A 20,506-nucleotide genomic window follows, 5' to 3' on the forward strand; every position below is an offset into this window, starting at 1 on the left:
TAAACACCTGTGAGTGTAATTTATTAATGAATTAAATAACACAGATGTTCACATATAGGCAGACACACACACACACACACACACACACACACACACACACACACACACACACACACACACACACACACACACACACACACACACACACACAGCTGATTAGCGACACATGTATGACATGTGACACATGACACTGGATATAACATGTTGCTTTAATGATGTATGTACAGTCATTAACTTTTATTCACATGTGTTTTCGGCAGATCAGTAATCACAGTTACAGTAAATCAAACATACTACTATTTTTTGTAGATAATAATGCAGACTTTATTCCACACATTTAAATGCACTTAATACAATATGTATTACTTTGTGAAAAGGCGGTCACATTACCTTTTTTTCTCCTTCACTCTAAATTTGAGTAGCAATAGAACATAATATAAATAAATATTCACAACAGTAATTTAACCTAGTATAAGTTACAGTAACGTGTTACAAAAAAAGAAGAAAAAATCAGTTTAATCTGTTTGAAGCTGAGCTCTTTTGCACAGTGAAAGGAAACTCTTTGGGACCGCTGTGGTCCAGGACAGCGTGGTCGATATTTGGTCCGTCTCTTCTTCCTCAGATTATGTACACTTAAGTATTTGTTGTCACTAAGACGTGACTGAAACAAAGCTTTCACATCTTCCTGAAAGACCTGCACATAATATAATTACACAGTATAAGTGTATAATCATGCAAATGTTTTGCTGTTGCCATTTCTAACCCTATCATAAATAAGGGTGCTGCTTTCAGGAGCACTAAGATGGCATCAACTTCGACCTGCAAGTGGTTACAGAAACGGCATCAAACAGGCTGGAGCAGATTAAAGGTAAGATTGTCAGTCAGCAAACATCCACCTTACTGAAGTGCAGTTAAGCAAGGCACTGAAATAATTATATTCCCACTATTATTCCCCGCAGTGTGGACTTTGTTTGTTTGAGTGTGAACTCGATGCCAGATGGTCGGCTTTTTTGTTTTTACTGCCCTGTTGGTTTCCTTTGTGCCAGACGTGATCAACTGTAAAACTATTTCTGTGTAAAAGCGCTCCGTCGCCGTCTTCCAGCAGTGGTATTTCATACTGGGGTTCAAAGTGAACACCATTTATCAAGACGGACATGCACTGATACTGCACGCCTTTTCTGTCTGCAGCGAGAGGGTGTGTATGTGCTAATGCACAGAAAGTATTCTGGACATTAGCTCATGTACCTGTGACGATCCTGCGCAGTATAAGCTGCTAATCACATATTCCCTGCATAGACAAGAGAACATGTAGGTTATTAACATTAAAATAGAGCTTGAACTCATGTGTTTGCCTCCGGCTTTACCGCTCTATCATACTGATTTTAACTGAGCTTTAAATGAGATACTTTGCTTGGTGTAAAATTGCACTTTTAATGTGCATTTAAAGACCTCAGTGAGTGTGACCATGGTTCCTGGTGCCGTCTTGCTTTACATGTTGCCTGCAGGCCTTGGCAGGAAAAAGATGGCCTTCTGACCCCGGTGGGTGTCGGGACCCGCTTTGGGTTGGCCGTTCCTCTTCAGCCCAACATACCACTTGTACTTCTGAGAGCAATATGTGTTGTAGTGGTTTTCTTCATACTTCTCCAGGAAGTAACACTCATCGTTCAGCACTTGCTAGACAAGGAAATGAAAGGGGGAGAGGAAAGAGAAGAGCAGAGGAAAGTTTTATTTTCTCCTTTAAGGTTGTGTGGATATACACACACAGTGACAGAGCAGTATAAGGAACAGTGCTAAATGCAGAATAATAGAAATATGAATCTACATGACAAATGTGTAACTACTTAATGGCTTATGTTACTCCTCAATCGTTTTATACATCCCAGTTACAAATTATTACTCACAGTGATTTATATTATGCAGAAAAATCCTTCAGTCAGCTGTTGGGACTGTGATTTTCCAGTGTGTTTCAGTTGTGGAAATAACCTTGGCCATTACAAAACTGTAGGAGTTCGTGAGTTTAAACTGACACGTTAATAAGCGTTACGTGACTATTAGGTAACAGAAAGAGAAATATTTTATCACAATATGTCGACCAAATGTGTTTGATGTGGAAACATTTTAATCTTTCCACCCAAAATGAGCTGTTTTATGTCATGGCAGCAGTAATTTTGTGGCAAAATGTGAAAACTCACTGATCCGTGGAGGCGTCCATTTTTGTTCATGGCCAGGTACCTTCCTGTCATCTCGCCCTTGATGACCACCACGCCTACACTCACAGCCTTCAGCCTCAGGACGTCTGCAACTCAAACACAGGACACTGTTCAACATAACTGCTGCAGGACTTTTTTTTTTGTCTTTCCAAACCTACTTAAACACAATGTAACCAGTGTTTTTCTGCTGGAATAGACATTTTCCCAGCATCGGCCCCTGTCTGAACGTGTACACAGGCTAAGTACTTATCATTACAGACCCAAATCACTGAGCAGCTTTACCAGAAATGCTGCAGTTTGAGTTTAACAAGTCTCAGCTTTAGTTTATTTATCAGTTTCCTGATATAACTTTTACCAAAATGCCTTAAGTTTACCTCTTCTCTTTTGGTTATCATTATTTTAACAACCACAAAGGCTTCATCTGTTAATCAACAGTGAAGTTAAAACTTGTTAAAAGTGTTAAAAGTCAAAAACATAATGTAGTGTTGTACCCAAATCACTCTCCTCACTATCTTTTAGTTTGCTATAGATGTAACAACCAATCACACATCAAAAAGAAATAAACCTTCCTCACCATAGGGGTCATTTTCCTGCCTGCCACCACTCACAGTTCCATCTGGTAAAATCCTGAGGTGATATCCTCCGTTCTGGCTGTACAGTCTGGTCAGCGTCCGTTGCTCTTGTCTGGACAGGTCCAGAGATGCAGGTCCGAACGGCAGCACTGTAACGTCCCCCTCAGACATCCTACAGAGAGTTTGAGGCTTGGATGACGCCGAGTGATGTCCCTGTGCCTGCAACGACAGAGCAGATCCACCGCGCTCACTGTCCGTGTCACCTGGACTGTGTCTGAGACATGAGGGAAAACAGGAAGGGCAGGACAACGCCGCCTTCATGATGATTACGGGAAACGCTCTCCTCCCCAGCCTTCCTCAATCACTTTCTCCTTCTCTCTGCGTCTCTGTTTCCCTCTGTCAACCTTTTAAGGTACTCCGTTTTTTTCATGATGTGATGAAACCAGCCAGGGAATCAGATCTGGACCGAGGCCAGGGCAGGCCACATGACCACACTTGTTTTCAGACTGAACGTCATGTAGATTCTTTCTTTGTGAAAATAATTTCCAGATGAGAGTGATGTAACCTTCACCTGAAATCAGTGCAAGGCTAGACAACAAGATAAACAACACGCAAACGCAGCGAAGGACAGAGAAAATTTGCTGTAATGGTTTTTACTCCCTGCTGAAAATGCTGCAAGTGCCAGCAACAGCCTGACAAGTATATGCAACAGTTCAACACAGGAGTGAAACACAAGAGCCATTTTCATCCCACTGTTTGACGCAGAAATGCTTTGACACCCTGCATTCAGCCGACTATATTTTACCAACAGTCAAACAAATCCACAGCAGCCACTTAAAATCTTTCCGCTTGTGAAGCTCGAATCCATCCAGCCCTGCCTGTCTTACCCTTGGACTGTCTGCCTTCTCCTCAAAAGCTTATCCAAAACACAATCAAGCCCATTTTAAAGCCACAATGACAGTGTAATCTCAGTGTCCTGGAGGGTAGAGATCCCAGAGCAGCAGCGGCTGTCATAAAGCCTTTCAAAAGGAAAAGGAGCTGGGAAGCAGTGAAGGACCCAGCCTGCACTGTTACTGTACAGCTCTGGTCTTTGCTATCATTTGTAGCCAGAGGTAGAGTATAGCTGCAATAGAGCCAGGCTAGCCCACATCTGGAATGTCTTGGAAAGGCACAAGAAACAGAGGGAGGAAGAGGGGAATGAGAGGGGGAGAAGGAAAGCGAAAGACAGAGTGGCGCAAAGCCACAAGAGGAATGTAAGGCCTACCCACTCACAGACAGTTTTTCCTCAGAACAGGACCCGGAGAAGAATGTTGCATTACGGGATATGAGACTGCCAGACTGGTCCACAGGGACCTTCGGACTTAGCTGCCAGTGAAGGAATGACGTCAAAAGTCCAAGCGTTGACCGAGTGAGAGTGCAGATGAGTGGGAGGAGAGATTGAACCTGTCTGGATCCGGGCAACAGAGTTGAAGGGGATGATTCGTGAGCTAAAGTAAAGTTCAGCTGGGAGAAAAATCTGTTGATTCATGGATGTGTTACGAAAAGTCATGAGGATTAATAAAAGAACATGCACAAACACACGCAAGCCAGATCACCTCAATTATTTCCTTAAAAAAACGAGCAAGATCAGTATCAACTTGCTTTCCTGCATTAACGATCACCACCTGTTATTAGTGAATCAGCGGAGGTGATTAGTAGTTAACTACATTCCCACACAAGCAGCAAGGCTCGTCTGATGTCATGAGTCACCTACCTGTGAGAAAGTCATGTGACGGTGCCCCTGATGAGCCAGCATGTCCTCTTTTTTTAAACCAAGGTTTGGGTTACACCGGCTCTCTGTGTCTTTTTGTGCCAAACTTTCTCCACCATCAGGCTTCAGAGACTTTCGTGTGCATGTCTGTATTTGTACCCGATCGACCTCCCCCCAACTCTCACCTCACCACCCTTCTCATTTTAACAGGCCGACGTCAGGACTAAAATTACCACACTAGAATAGACAGAGACAGACACAGAGTGACGTAAGTGTCCAGGCCGTGGGATCCTGCCAGAGTCTGGAAATGAGCAGGACTGCCTGTCTGACTGAGAGCTGATACATTCTTATAGCAGCGTCCTCCTGGAGACACTGGCGAGCAACACAATACAAACATTTATAAAAGACACAGAGGGGGATGACTTCAGTTCCCAGAATTAATCTTACATAATGCCGGTACCTCAGCCCAGTGGTGACAGTGCGAAGGATACTTAGGTCACGTTTAATGCAGGACTTCAATCCTTAGTAATAAGAATATACGCTTGACAATAAGTTACCCAACATACAGGAAGTGTCCTCAGCACACAAATGCAGGTGTAGTCATCAGAGGCTTGAGGAGTTTGATGTTTGACCTCACATTAAATACCACATTAAGAAAAAGCAGACTCAAGTTTTCTATTTTGTAAAAAAAAATATCTGATCATCAGTAAAGTGTCACTGTGCCTCTCAGATTCGTTTTGTAACTGGGGCCCCAACAGATGTGAAACAAACTGGAAAGCGCTCTCTCTGGATAGTTTCCTTCTGTAAACAAAGATATTGGATTTGTTTTAGACTCACGCCAGAATATTTCCAGGGAGAGATAGTATTCAAGAACAAAGAGGTTACACACCTATTATTGTGATCACAGAATCAGTTTTATGGAGGTTAAATGATGGGGGTGGTTTGCAATTCACAATTTTACAGGAAACAGTTCCCAAAGCCCTGTCATCTGCAGGAGTGGAGCCAGATGTTGTAAACATTCAGGGCTCAGCCCAATGCTGAGGGGTCCAGGGTCATACTCCCTTGCAGAGATTTTTTTTTTCCCATTTACAGTTGCTACATGCACTATTTTTCAAGCCATTTGAGATAATAGAGCGCATAAAAATCTGTACATCATCATTATCTATATTTATATCTGTGAAATCATTTTTTTGCCATCTATATTCATATTAAAGGCATTTTTTACCTATATTTTGGTTGTTATATTTATATTGAGGAAGTTTACTATATTTGTCACAGCAAACCATGTGTAATATCCCTATCAGCGCTAAACTCCTTGATTTGAGCGCACTGAAGCTGTAAATAACTGACTAAAGTGGTGTATGGGCGTATTTGGAGTTTCATTGGCTATTTGAAGTGTCAGTCATTTGCAAAGTTGGTTGCAATTTGCTTGATTTTCACACAGAAGAAAACAAGGCTGTCATTGGCTTCTGTGGTTGCTTAGTTTCATATGGCACATCATGATTGGTAAAGTGAGATGTCAGTTGAAACCTGAGAGAGTAACTGCACTTTTGGCTGTATACGTTCCGGAAGTTGTAATGGGAACTTCAACCGCTAATTTTGAAGGAGAAAACATCTCTCAGTGGATTATCACTATGTTTTGGCCTCAATATTTTTATGCAGCGGATCGTCTGGATCTTTGTCGATATTACCAGACCGTTTTTGTCGGAGTATTATCGATCTGTGGATCACCCAGAGACGTAATCAGTGAGTAGGTTCATTGTTTGCTCAATTTTGTTTGTCAGATGTGTGCGTTTATGGTGACTGTATCTTGGTACAGTTAACGCGATCGATTCACGTGAATCTTAGCTTTCTAACGGTGTATCATATGAGTATAAACGTGAACATAGCGAATAACCAAATAGCTGGATTTTTTTTTTTTTTTGTTAAGTTCTCTGACTGCTGCAGGCGGGCTAGCTAGCCAGCAGTCTGTATTAGCCTAGGCGCCTCACCAGTCACTGCTACTAGCATAATGTTAAGTGTTACAGCTGTGTATTCTCAAACCTGAAACATCAGTTACCTGGCTGTTACTGATGACCCTCAAATACTTTCTGTGGCTGGTGGCTGAGGTTGACTCCCCACGAAAAATTTTCTTATTTTCTGAACTGCTGGTCCATAACCTTGCTAGGTAGCTGGCTAGCAACCTCGCTCACTGACTGTGACAGGACACACAAGACAACAACCCCTCATGACGATGTTTGCACCTATAGAGATAGCGACATTTCCCAGTAATAGAGCTTTCCACCATTGATTTGCTTGTCCAGTCAGAGAGCCTGAGGGGGAAATTACACAAAGTTGAAGTTATTTGAAAAACCAATTATTCAGGGCTTTGGGGATAACATCCGCAAAGCCACCCCTGCCTGCCCCGCTGATGCTCATCTGCATTGTGATAACTCTCTAAGTGAATGCACTCAGTTGAAAATTATGTATTTCACTCGCTTGGTGGGGTGCTGCTATCTCTCAAAATGCTGGAAATGGCTCCTAGGAAGGCAGCGAACTCGGGATCTATATTTGCACACTTTCACAGTCTGTCTCACACTTGCACGGCAATAAACAGCAGCAGTGTGCAGCCTGGGTGAGTTATTCACAGTGGTTGTCTCGTCTCTGTCTTCTTCTAATGGATACTTCAAGCTCTCCTCTCTATAATTCATCCCCAACAGTACATTTAAAAAACATGCACCCAGTCTCAGCTGTATAATCGGGAGACGTACGACTATGTGGAGAATGTGCAGTAAAACACAGTGAGTGCACTGCCAGAAAGTGGAGAGTCTGACCTATTTTTCACTCACCTGTTCAGCCTGAAATGGCTGCATTACCTCTTTTTGCCAGGAGATGGCAGAACATATCTGCTCTGTGCTTACTTTCTTACTATGCAACATAAAATCCAAATGCAAAATATCACAAAAAAAGTGAAAAGTGTGAAATTTCAGTGTTACTTGGCTGAAGCTCCTTTTGCACAATATGTGTTCTGTGTATCTGTTGTTTTAGCATTGTTAGGGAGCTGTGAGACACCCCCTCACTGATCAGATGAAAAACAGATTATTTTGCATTCACACACACCCAGATAGCAGTTTTTCTTTTGGTTCTGGTGGCGTTTAAACCTGGATTAAAATATTTTGAAAGTGTCCAGAATGTGTGGAGTAACATTAGGATTTATTTGGTGCTGTGTTTGGTCCACCTGTTGAATGTAAGTCAAATGTCCACTGTGTTCAGCAGCCAGTCACTAACTTAATCTGCCATTTAGTGCTGGGCAGGGAGCATACAGAGGCTTTATCAGCGCTTTAACACTGAAAACAGTGTCAGCTGGATGTGACTGTGATGAAGTGAAAGTGAATGGAAACAGTGAAGCTGTGGCATATGGATGACTTAAACTGAGGAGAGGGGTGATGTACTGTATTGAGATAGATTCACTTACTTATTGCAATTCTGGTATTTGACATTCTAGTCCAGAACCCGAGATGAATGGAATTGGCTGAATTCCAAGCAAGCAAGTATGTATGAAATGAAGGAATATGCAGACATGGATTCATAAACATCTTTGATCGAAGACTGAACAGACAGAGTGATGTCTGCTATAGTAAATGTGAGATTCTTCTATAACGTGGACATTTTTTTTCTATCTTGAGGAGGACGTTGGAGTTGTGAAGACCTCAGTTTGTCATCTGGCATTTGTTTCATGTTTGTAAAGAGGGAATGGAAACATGGATACATATTTTAAGCCGTCGAGTTGATAATTATGTTACTGTTCTCTCAACAGGAAGCTTTCTCTGGGAGAGGTTGATGCAAAGGATGGACGAAAATCTAATTAACAGCATCTTGATGGCCATAAAGCATCTTAGCACTGATACTGATTCAAGCCACCATCTTTAAATACACTGAGTGGTGCTGATGGGAATGGAAATTCTTTTTTTACTGAACCCCTCTCCCTCCCCTCTCTACAGGCTTGGGTTGTGTTGTGGGATAGGAAACAATTTATTTCTAATGCAGATCAACTGCAGTGCATGAGGTCATGCAAGGACTCATCGTGTGTGATCGTTAAACAGGACTTTGACATGTATTTTGCAGTTGTCCATACAAGTTGCTAACAGTTACACTCTTTTAAGCATGTCAAAGGACAACCTGTGTTCTTTAAATTGCATCACATTGTTGTATTATAATGTTATCCATTCATAATGGATATTTGCATTTGCAAGAGGAGCCAGCTCTCAGTATGACGAAACATGCAGCAGTGTGTTTCCCACATGTACCTGACTGTAAACTGGTTAGGTCTGGTTCTCGACCTAGCCTCCTGTACACACAAACAACCGGCTATGACTTCCTGTAAACGGCTATCTCTGTACACCACACTGTGGCAGATGGAGAAATGAGCAAGCGACCAGACGCTGTACTGTGCTTTGGCAGAGGAAACAGCACAGCTAAATATGAGCTGTTTTCACACAATAACCACAAACACAAGCTGTGCATGTGTCAATAACATGCATGTAATGTTGGAAAAAAAAAAATCAAGATGTGTTATTTTAATGGTAAGACAGCAGTGGCTTACCATATAACACACAATCAGTGCAATTGAAGTTAGTATGAAGCAGATTCTTAAATGAAATATGAACCACAATAATTTCAGTGTGAAAGGAGTCACTGAAAGTTGACAAAAGAAGGAAACAGCTGTTGCTGTGCAGCACGGTGCCAACAGGGGGCGCAAGAGAGCGGCGGAGGCGTTAATCCAAGGCAGATTCCCCTCCACAGAAATTCCCCGCTCTGGCTGAAATGACATCAGCGTCTCCTCCCACCAACCAGACTCTCAGCCCGCTGCATGCAAAGATTGTCTATGCCCGAGAAGACGTCATACTCGACTGATTTTTGGCTCCACTCGCTGACATGCACCCACTCCTGAACTTTAACTGTTCTGCTACTGAACGAGTGTTCCCATCTTAACATGACGATCCATTTTTTCCAGAAGCTGTAACATAGGACAGAACTTCAGCATATACAGCCCTGTGATTGACCACACACCCAGACAGACAGACAGACTCTAGGTTTGAAGAGTCGTTAACACCTTATTGTGGCTTTGCATTGGTCCAGATCATGTGTTTGTACCACTGACAAGCGACCATTCAAATGCACCAGAGATGCGCAGTAATTACAAAGGGTGACTCATGAAATGCTTCCTCTAATACATTTGTCCAAAATGAGCCCTGTGGTGGCCTACTTTGATTGTTGATTGTATATTATGCATTATGCATACTACATAATTGTAACATACTAGATAATGGTCATCAGTCAGATTTGAGCCATGAATCATCGTGTTCATATCTGATTGAGGACATTTGTTTTTTTTAACCACTCCAGCTGTGTGGGTCTAAGGATAGCAATGCAGCTGTAAAGGTTGGTCCACCACCTCTGTCCAGACTGAATATTTGAACAACTATTGGATCACCATGAAATTATATACAGATGTTCATGGTTCCCAGAGGGTGAATGTTTTTGGACTTGAGGGAAAGATCTTCACAGCCATGAATTGCCCTGAATTTCCAGATACCCAAGGTCCAAAGAGGATCAATTCTAGAGTTTGTTGATCCCCCAAATTTTAAATTAGAACCATAATCAGGTGAAAATTACAGATTTTCCAATCTAGTTTATGACCAAACATACCAAACTAATGAAATTCCTGTCAACCACAGCTCTACTCCTTGTTAAAAGCTTTGTGGTGAAATGTGTGAATGCCAACAGGCTATCACCTGCTAAACATCAGCACCATGCCCAAGTACACCCTCACTTAGTGGCTGTAGTTTCTGTCTCCAATATGTGGGGTATAAAGTCCTTAAAAAAGTCCTTTATTATTACTGGATATCTTATCCAATGATAATGTATCAGAATTTATTAGCTCATTTATATATTATATTATTAATCTAAATCTACAAAGTAACTAAGGCCACTATCAAAGCCTAAAGTAGTATAGAAATAGAAATACTAGAGCAAGTCATTAGTACAGCACTTGAGTAAACATGCTATCTGGCAAATCGGTTCCTAGAAACAAGATCAGAGTGAGACATCTTCTCTTTTTTCTTTATGTCTGACGTAGAACAACTCACCGCAAACCCGCCCCATACGCTCGGCTCTCGCTTCGGCTATCTGATTGGCCGAGAGAGACGCCAATCAGAGGATAATCCGCGCACGGGTAGGTCGATTACGGTCTGCAGCGCTGAGCCGAGCGGGTCCGGGGAGACAGCAGCGCGTTTAAAACCGCCCAGGGAAGACACCGCATTTACGAGCCAGTTCTGTTTTTTTTGCTGCCTCCCTCCCTCCTCGCCCCCGGTTTGACTCTGTCCGGTCCACAATGACTTGGTCGAGAGGAATGCTGCACCGGTCTACCTGAGCAAGTGTTTTCTTTGAACCCCACCAGAAACACTTATCTGCTGTGACTTTTTTAAAAAGAAAAATTCATTTAATTGGATGCCGTGTCGGACTGCTGTAGCCATTCTGAAAGAGACAGGGGGGCTCCTGCTTGTGTCAACTCACCTGAGATAAGAAAGCAAGGTTATGTAGGTAGGCATTTCTCTCGGATACATCTCCGCCCCGTTGTTTACATGTTGTAATTGGATTTTCCATCATTTACAGCAGCGGCAGCAGCGACAGCAGCGGTAGTAGCCCAGGTTTTCCTCCTTCCCTCCTCCCGTCGTTCCTCCTTCCCCCATTCGGAGCTCTTCGCCGGGTCGTCCAGGCTGTGTCGAGGCCGGTGGCCGTGGAAAAGAAGATGGGACTACCTGCGCTGGAGTTCAGCGACTGCTACCTGGACAGCCCGCAATTCAGGGACAGACTCAAGTCCCACGAACTGGAGCTGGACAAGACCAACAAGTTCATCAAGGAGCTGATTAAAGACGGCAAGGCGCTGATCCAGGCTTTGAAATGTAAGTGGAGGTGGATGTGTGTGTGTGTGTGTGTGTGTGTGTGTGTGTGTGTGTGTGTGTGTGTGTGTGTGTGTGTGTTTGTGTTTCCTGTGTCTATGTCTGTCAGTGTTGCCATCCACAGGGGCAGCAGTGTGTTTTGATGGATGTGGTTTTGACAGGGCTTTGGCGAAGTTGACATGCCTCCAGGTATGTGTGTGTTTGTGAGTGAAAGAGAAGAGTCTGGACTGCTCTGTTACATTGGACTCATATGAAATACTCACACTTCACTTTCTCCCCTCCTCGTGTGTGTGTGTGTGTTTGTTACTGATAAGCAGTTAAGAGGCAAGGCGGGTGAATTTGAGTGAGCAGTGCATGGTGTCCTCTGAAGCTGTCAGCGGTGTGTGTGTGTGGGAGTGGGAGTGTGTGTTTTGCACACACTGATGACTGCTGGTATGTGTGTGGATGTTGTAAAGGCTTGCGTGTTGTTAAATGTTGATAAGGGCTTTAACTTTGTCCACCTGATTGTTACTGGGGTGAGTCAGAAAGTGAAAACCAGTTTATAACCAGTTTATTTTATGACTTTATTGGATGATTTGAATGAAAACCTGCACAGGCGGGTACCAGGGACATGGGCATGAAGACTGAGTGGCCCAGTAAGTGGCTGCATTTTGCTGTGATGAGACTAGATGTGTTTAGGTGGTGAGGGAGGAATCTGAGATGGACTAAGGGACTTTCATGGTAAGGTTTGCTGCTTGCTTACCTCTTTACGAGCTATTCTAATGGCGAATTTGCATTTGTATGTAAATAACTGTCCAATATTCAAATGGGGATCTTCTGAACTCATCAGGAATGTTCTTTACATGTTGCACTATGTGACTCGTGACTAAAACCTGATGGTAACCTTAAGCAACGCAATCAAGGATACCGCTACTCCAGATGACCTCACATCAAACACGTTTTAACTAAACTTGACCCTTCTTTGAAAAAGACAATGACACTCCTCCAGGAATTAGACTGTGATTTAAAGCTGATTTTGGAAATAGCAGCTGACAAAAGCAGTCTGAGTTGCGATGGATGAGAAGTCCTATGGACCATTTATAGGTCAGTGACTGCTGTTATTTTCTCTTTTACAGCAACACAACTAGCAGCTGTTTCAACTCTGTGTGCTTGCATGGTGCAATGCTGTGCATACACCCTCCTGATACAATTGTATTTTGGTATATAATGCATTATTCACGCGGCTCATATCCAGATAGGCAAACCCTGGAAAGTCAGACCACCAGCCTGCCGATGAAGCTGAACTTTCCACCCCTGTGTTATCGGCTGCACCTTTTAAAAACAAACCCGCTCAGTCCTCTGTCACCACAAAGCTTTGTCAGCTGATGTGCAGCCGTAAAGACAATTCTGCCTTTGTCCGTTGGTGAGGTCTAGAAATCAAACAGCGCGGCCTGATTCACTGAGGTTGCGGTGAGAGTGGGAGTCATTTGCTTGTTCTGTGCCTATTGTAGCTGGGTGCTGCCTGACGAAGAGCAAGTCAGCAAATGTAGTTAATCTTTTTATACCTGTACCGCACGGTATTGTTCGCTCTTGCTGGCGCGTGCGATGAGTCGGGCGCAGCAGGTCTTTTCTCCCGGCGCTTTGAAGTTCTCCATGCGGCTGGACTGTAAATCTTCTGTGCCACGTCTTTCATCGCACCTCTGCCTCCTCTGTTTTCCTCGAGGCATCAAGAGGATGTGTGACTGTCCCGGGATGCCCCTAAATGTTTTGTTAGTTACTAATTGCTGCTGGAGGAGGAGGAGGCCCAGAGTCTCCTGACAGCTTTCACATGTGTTTTTGTTGTAATGACTACATGCATGTTACCACAGAAGGAGAAAGGGGACGTTTACAGCGCTGTGTGCCATGCTGCTCTGGACTGACAGTGCTACTGTGGACTGATTGAAGCCTGTTGTTGTGTCTCTGTCTTCTCAGGCTTTTCAGCAGAGGAGCAAGTTAAAGTTGGGCGATGTAGTGCATAGCTGTTGTATTAGACTGCATCACCTTTTGCTAGCAGTACGTAATCTACTGCCAACTTGGTGTATATCCACATTGCCCACCTCTTGGCTGTGTGAGGCCGGCACCTGACAGTTTGTTGCTGATGTTGATCTCTATAATTAATGTTGCCAAGTGCAGGGAGCATGGTTGTGGATTGCATAAATTGCACGTCTGGTGCTGTATGCAGTGTGTAATAATCAGATGCAGGAAACAGGAAATATACCTGTAAATGTTACTAAAACTGAGTCATTGTAAATAACATGTTTATATACCTGTTTGCACACATAATAGAAGTACACATTGATACTGGTGTATCTGTGATGCTCATACGAGCTGATTTTATTGGCCTCACACTTCATTGGTTGGGTCCAGTGACAGTTCTGGTGATAAATTAGTTTTCACTCCCAGACATTATTATCACCTTCTTGTCTTTTTTTTTCCTTCTCTTCTTACAAGAATTTGCCATTTTGACGTGTCCTTGCTCATTGGTCTTAAAATCAGAGATGCCATCACCACGACCTGCATCTGACAGCAGCTCCATCCTGTTTGTTAGCGGTTTACGTAGCAGTGAAACATGTAGAAGCGTCCAGACAAACGCCTGCACACACATTCACAAACTCTGTTTCGGTGTAGACTTTGAAAACCACAAAATATCCCTTGGACACTCTAAGTGCTTTTGAGGCATACGCAGACTAAGATGGCAGACGCGCATGCACACAGACACCTACTGCACACGCACGCACAGACACAACTGTGTGTGAGTTAAAGTGTGTGTTAGCCAGATGTCATTTAAGGGCACATCTAGCTTGTCATTACGGAGCCTGTAGAAATGTTTGGTGCTCTGCTCCACCTCTAACATGACATGGTTCAATCAGCCAAACAAGCCCTAATTACCAGCTGGGCATTGGCTGGTGCTGCGAGGGAAGCGAGACGCCGTGTTTAGACAGTTTTTATGACTCTGACACATGATGTTGCCATGTTTCCAGCTGAAGGTGTAACGAGTAATGGAGTTATTTTTTACGCTCACGTCACTCGGCTCGGAGTGGGACTCCTAACCCTTGCTTTGACGCATCCAGTCTTTTTCATAACTACAGTTTATATCATGCACTCATAGGACTCCAAAATAGGTTTTCTTATTAGAGGTACTAAATATTATCTCCATCACATGTTCTGTGTTATCATGTGCAGTGTTTCCTCTAGGATTTTTTTCAGCAGCGGGGGCAGGCTCTCCAGGGAGCCGTGGCGGCATAAACAAATGACACTTGACTGCAGATTTTACTTTTACAACCTATTTATTGAATGTCTAGTTAAAAATTACTTTTCAAAGGCTGAACGTGTGTGTGTGTGTGCGCGCGCTGTGTCTGTAACCCCTGCTCCTCCCCCTCCTGCTCAGTGGTACACACTGAAGCCACCTCAGATCATGTAGTTGACCAATCACGTGTGGCTTGAACGGGGAAAAAAAGAAAAAACAAACAAAAAAACAACCCAAAGCGGCTCCCAGGCGGGAGCTGGCTCCGATCGACCGACACATCACTACTGACTAGCATCATCTTCATCAGCTGTCTTTCTCTTCTTAGAGAAATATTTGAACAAGCTCATCTGAAAATGCAGTCAGTAGTTACATCATGGCGTGTAGATATTAGCTTAATGCTATCAATTAGTTTACTCACCATAGCGACACTGAGTTGGCACCGGGCCCAGTTAACTTAAGCTACTGATATGTTACGTAACGTTAGCTGGCCATCAATATTTTGCCAATGTCTATTTAACTTCTAAAATCTATTATGAGTTATCTTAAGCTAATAAGTCTACCTTTTCTCCGGTAAGTCGCTGCCCTATCTTCCAAGACGACTCTCCTCTGACTCTCTGACCTAGTGCCTGGGTGCTTGATGTGATGTCACTTCCAAGGCCGGTGGTGTATTTGGGACAATAAAAAAAAAGAAAGAAAGAAATCTGAAGGAGCGGCGGCTAGGATTTAGGAATGGCAGCCTGCCACTCCTAAATGAATATAGAGGAAACACTGATGTATGTCTGTATTGTTCAGCGCATCAGTGGCTTAAATCTGCGGCTGTCAAACTGGGGGCCATAAAGCCACTGCAGGGGGGACGTGGATGAAACTTGGATGTGCGTACCTTTATTACACTACTGTTCAACTTGGAACCTTTTTATTCGTAGCTTTCCCTGTCATTGTTAATGATTGATAAAAGTTGTGGGGTGGGAGCATGAAAATATTCTGGGTAATTATGGAAGTTTTTGACCTTGAAAAACGTATGATTGCAGTAATGAAACAATGCTAGAACCTGTAACTGTACAGATCCAGGGCCAGTTAATCGCTCGGAGTCCCTCGGCTCAGCTGTCATGGACTAGTTTTTAACAATGAGGTCATCGTCCGCTGCTCTGACAGAGCTGGAGCGTGGAATGTTTTAGTCTGAGAGTCATCTTACACTTAAGATGTGTAATAATCACGTTGTCATGCACTGTTAAGCATGCACACACACACACACACACACACACACACACACACACACACACACACACACACACACACACACACTCACATTTTACAGTGAAAGCATCAATCTGTCATATAGATCATTCCTCTTAACCATTAAATAAAGCTTTTAGGACTGGGAAGAAACATGAGAAAACGCAGCTCAGGATGCAGCTGGTTAGTTAGAGTCCCTGTTAGTGTTGGCTGTGTGTGTGTGTGTGTGTGTGTGTGTGTGATTTTATGCATATTTGCGTATATGCTGTGAATATGGATGTGGTATATTCTTCATCTTAACTTATGCGGCCTAGTGACTGTGTATATGGGCTACAGAGTGCAGCCTGAAAGTGCGTGTATCCTGATCTTTAACAAGCTCATGAGAAGATGCTAATGATGTGGGATTAACATGTCAGGACAGATACAGCACAGTGATGGATGATCTGAGGAAACAAATCCTGAAAAGATGTTGAAAATACAACCTCTATTAAATGACTACTCATAAATGAGGTCTAGATTTGGTCCTTACTTGAAAAAGTCTTTTCCACATTAGTTTAAAAAGTCAAATGTTGTAGGAGCTTGAAGAGTTAAACAGAGCTTTTTTAAGTAGAAAAATAAATAGTTTAAAATTGTCTCGATTTATCAATAGCTATGGCCTGAAGAGGAAGTCTCTCTCTGGTTTAATTTGGACAAAAATGGACAGGCTGAGCACCATAAAGTCCGCCTTTTTTTCTTTTTTAGCCCTATAATTGTCCAGATTTAGCCAATGAAACAATGCCTGCAGACGCTGGCCCTTTGGAGAAATAGTTGATGCCTAAACTTTTACATAATCACAGCCCAAAACTGAAATCGCTCTCCGAGAACCACTGCTGCGTAGTGATAGTCTGAAAGACAGCTTGTCCCGTACTGCAAAGTACAGCATACATGTCAAAGGCTTGACCTGAAAAGCACACATGTTGCTCAGGCATGTGTGGGCCCTGTTAGGAGTTAAAAACAGCCCTCCTTGCATTAGCACCGTCTTGATAATGGCTTCGTTTTCAGGCATCTGGCCTGACTTCAAATTGAACCTTCAACTGCCCCGAGCAACCTCAAAAACAAGCTGCTGGCGATGAGGACTTGTGTGTAAATGTCCCAGAGAAGGAGAAGTGGGAATTCCCTGCGACGGACCGCGCGCTGTTGCAATCACCGCCTCTCTCTTTACCTTCTGTCTTTGTTTTTCTGCAGCCACCCACTGTGCTGTTAGTGAGCAATAAGAGGGGTAATAGCAGTCATTCGGTGGCTCGACTGTCAACTGCGCTGATAGATGAGGGTCACAGACACACAAATGCACACCACACCATAACTAATTCTCAATTATGGCTGATGGAGGGAGTGAGCCCTCTTTTTAAAAGGTCCACAGCAAAGGGAGAGTATGCGCCAAGGGGCAAAAGAAAGAGAAAGAGTGCGTGTGAGAGAAAGAGGAGGTGGGGGTGTTGTTGTCTTTCACAATAGTGTTTCAAGCCGACATGGCCTTGTTTTCTACCCGCCTATGGAGGAGCTTGGAGCAGAGCAATCTAGGCTGTGGAGAGGAGGAGGAGAAGAGGGGAAGGAGCAGAGGATGGAGGAGGAAGGAGGCAAGAATCGGGGAGAGACAAGCAAGACTGGGTGTCACTGTCTGAAGGCATTCCTCTGCATACATCAGAGTAACAAAGAGGAGACGTGTGTGTGTGTGTGTGTGTGTGTGTGTGTGTGTGTGTGTGTGTGTGTGTGTGTGTGTGTGTGTGTGTGTGTGTGTGTGTGTGTGTGTGTGTGTGTGTGTGTGTGTGTGTGTGTGTGTGTGTGTGTGTGTTATGCGTGCAGCATATTGTCTGCATTTATGAATCTTCTGGATTTGCACATAGATCATACAACATGCGTGTTTCCTATTATACCAGTACATTTGTGCTCATGAAAGGGTGTGTGTGTGTGTGTGTGTGTGTGTGTGTGTGTGTGTGTGTGTGTGTGTGTGTGTCTGTGCATGCATGTTGCCACTGCAGCACAGCACAGTGGGGGTTGGGGGTCTTCCTCTGGCTGTGACGTAGCGTGGAGGAGAAGGAAATTAGGGCACGACTCAACCCAGCTCTGGTGCTATTGTTGCCTCACTTTTGTAAGGGCTGACACACACACTCATACACATACACATACACATACACATACACATACACATACATAAACATACACACCCTGTTTGCAGTCACTGACTTTTAATATCACACTGGATCAAAATGATGTATTTGCCCTTAAAGAAATGGAAGGAGCCAACTCCCACATTCAGAATTTTGCAACAGAACAGTCTAACGCATTTTTCTTTCTTGTGTACCTGATCATTTGTTGCAAAACATGGGATGGGTTTTTTTTTTTTTTTGATGAAGACTAAAAGACTATACAACAACGCATTTTGACAACTACTTATGCATGGGATGCTGCTTCAGTTAGAGCTGGAACAGATGTTTTCACAGAGAATTATTCTGTTGACTGTTTTCAATGAAATTTCAGAACACTGACAGCAGAAGGAGCCGAAGGCGACGTGTTGAACCATCCAAATCCCACAGATTTTCTACTTATAATGATAGAAAACACTTCAAAGCAGCAAAGCCACACATTTAAGAAGCTGGAACCAGCAGATGTTTGGCATTTTAGGTGATAGGTGACTGGCAGCATGTTGACATGTTGTACAGCACTTAGACATGAACTTCCTTAAATTTACAGAGTAGCAGTTTGAAACTCCCTGCGTCTCATTAACAGGTTCATTAAGAACATCCATGTTGCCTCGTACATCTATAATTAAGAGGTCATTAGGTCACCTTCAAGCAGACAACCATGTTGCAGAAACAGCATGTATATAGATTAAAAACTCGCATGGCTCATAACAATCACCACAGAAGTAGATCTCCAGCCAGTGTGCCGCTTCATCTCATTAGCTGGATCTTTGATGTGGAGCATTGGCCCTGGACTCCAGCTGGACTGAAGCTGGTAAATATTTTAGCTCGGGGACTTATTTAGTTACACTGCCCGGCAACGATACGGTGACTCAGCCCCTGGATGCACTGTGGTATTACTTACTTGTGTGTTTCTCTCATGACAATATGGGACTTATTTTGCTGGTATGCCGCCTCCACTATAGGCCCCAGAGATGCATGCACATGCGGGTGTAGCAAGATGACATATTTCCTTTGTACTGCTGTTGCGACTGTTACAAAGTGTTACACATGCAACGCCTTTGCAGAGATTAACCTGCCTATAGGTCACTCTGGTTAAGTGTCTTCAGGCGGAGAGTTTTAAATGCATTAAATGTACAGTATATGTGTACCGGAGGGATTTAGATTTACAAAAGGATTTAGAAAGGTATCATTTTTTCGAGTCACAAGGTAGAGAAATGTGTCATCGGAGGAACTGAAAGAAGAACTGAAAGAGACAGGTTTGTTTTCTCGTGGTACAATTATAAATACACCATTGCAGTAAATTAATTATAATTCAAAGGGTCAACATTTAAAAGAACCTGAAACTGTAAAGTTGGATGTGAGAGTCGCAAATTTGTATCCCGTGTGCTTCAACACGACCGCTGCATCGCTTTCAGCGCTGGAATTGCCCCTCTGACACTTAAAGTAAGCGAACTGTAGAACTGTAAGCAGCAGCTGTGGTGAACCTGCGAATATGCATGCCTGCTTACAGATGACTCATCCTGTATATCTGCTCAGCCACAAAGTCACAGTTCTATTTAAGCAGAACGCTGAAGACGCTTTATTAAAATAGATAATCTGTGGTTCTTGTACTTTGAACCAAAATGCACTAACAGTGTAACAAAACTTCAACTCGCTCACTGCTGAAATAAGCTGAAAACTGATATAACGTTTCAAAGGAAACCTGCTGTGAAGGAGATTTTCTAGCTTTTTGTTGCACTGACCTCAAACAGATAGCATTAACCAAATGTGACGGTTACGTAATGGTGCGCCATAATTAAATTGACTTGTCCAGGTGTTGCAACTAAGGCCTCACAATCAAGGCTGTCATTCTTTAAAGATCCCCTGCAGACATGTTTGAGGGATATAAAAATACCCTTTGAGTAATTGACTTAGTTACAGTGATGCATTCATAATCACAGCTCAGTCATAACAGGTTACTCCTCTTGAAAGAAATGAAGCAGTCTGCCTTTAAGGTGAGATAAAGCCACTTGTAATCCAATGAAAACCAACCTGATTCAAGAATGTTCTTGAGCTGGGCTTCGGTTTCTTCTTACTGCTGCAGCTGTCTGCCTCGTTCTCCCTCAAAGATAGAAATGGTTCTGTAAAACCAGGAAACGTGGCAAAATGTGATTGACTTAAGGAAAACATCACTCCAAGAGTACATCGGGGACAAGCACAGTTTTGCTGGCTACACACACTAATTTGATCAAATTACTGCACTCTTAAGATCATAAAGCACCGGGAACGAAGCAGGAAGAGAGGAGGGAAAGTGAACTCTGAGGAATGCTCTTTAACTTTCTTCACGGGGCTACCTGATCACTGCTGCTCGCTCAT

The 20,506-nt window shown here is 43.2% G+C and overlaps 2 protein-coding genes across 3 annotated transcripts in view; one reads left to right on the forward strand and one right to left on the reverse strand.

Moving 5' to 3' along the window:
• Nucleotides 1-305: 305 nt before the first annotated feature.
• On the reverse strand, nt 306-11,190 carry LOC139344245 (putative fibroblast growth factor 1). 2 transcript variants are annotated; one of them, XM_070982213.1, is made up of 4 exons: nt 11,088-11,190; nt 2,785-3,001; nt 2,193-2,296; nt 306-1,674 (listed from the first exon to the last, which is right to left on the reverse strand). In XM_070982213.1, the coding sequence occupies exons 1-4, from the start codon at nt 11,178-11,180 to the stop codon at nt 1,489-1,491; spliced, it is 600 nt and encodes a 199-aa protein (XP_070838314.1). In that variant the 5' UTR covers nt 11,181-11,190; the 3' UTR covers nt 306-1,488. The 2 variants fall into 2 exon arrangements, with proteins under 2 accessions (XP_070838314.1, XP_070838313.1); XM_070982212.1 differs by lacking the exon at nt 11,088-11,190 and having other exon boundaries at nt 2,785-3,164.
• Nucleotides 11,191-11,260: 70 nt separating this feature from the next.
• Nucleotides 11,261-20,506, forward strand: part of LOC139344243 (rho GTPase-activating protein 26-like) — an 89,897-nt gene continuing 80,651 nt past the window's right edge. Inside the window, exon 1 of the mRNA XM_070982207.1 lies at nt 11,261-11,476. Coding sequence (XP_070838308.1) covers nt 11,323-11,476 — 154 coding nt within the window. The 5' untranslated portion in view covers nt 11,261-11,322. The remainder of the gene's footprint in view (nt 11,477-20,506) is intronic.

Source organism: Chaetodon trifascialis, chromosome 16 (assembly GCF_039877785.1).
Source record: "Chaetodon trifascialis isolate fChaTrf1 chromosome 16, fChaTrf1.hap1, whole genome shotgun sequence".
NCBI classification, from domain to species: Eukaryota; Metazoa; Chordata; class Actinopteri; order Chaetodontiformes; family Chaetodontidae; genus Chaetodon; species Chaetodon trifascialis.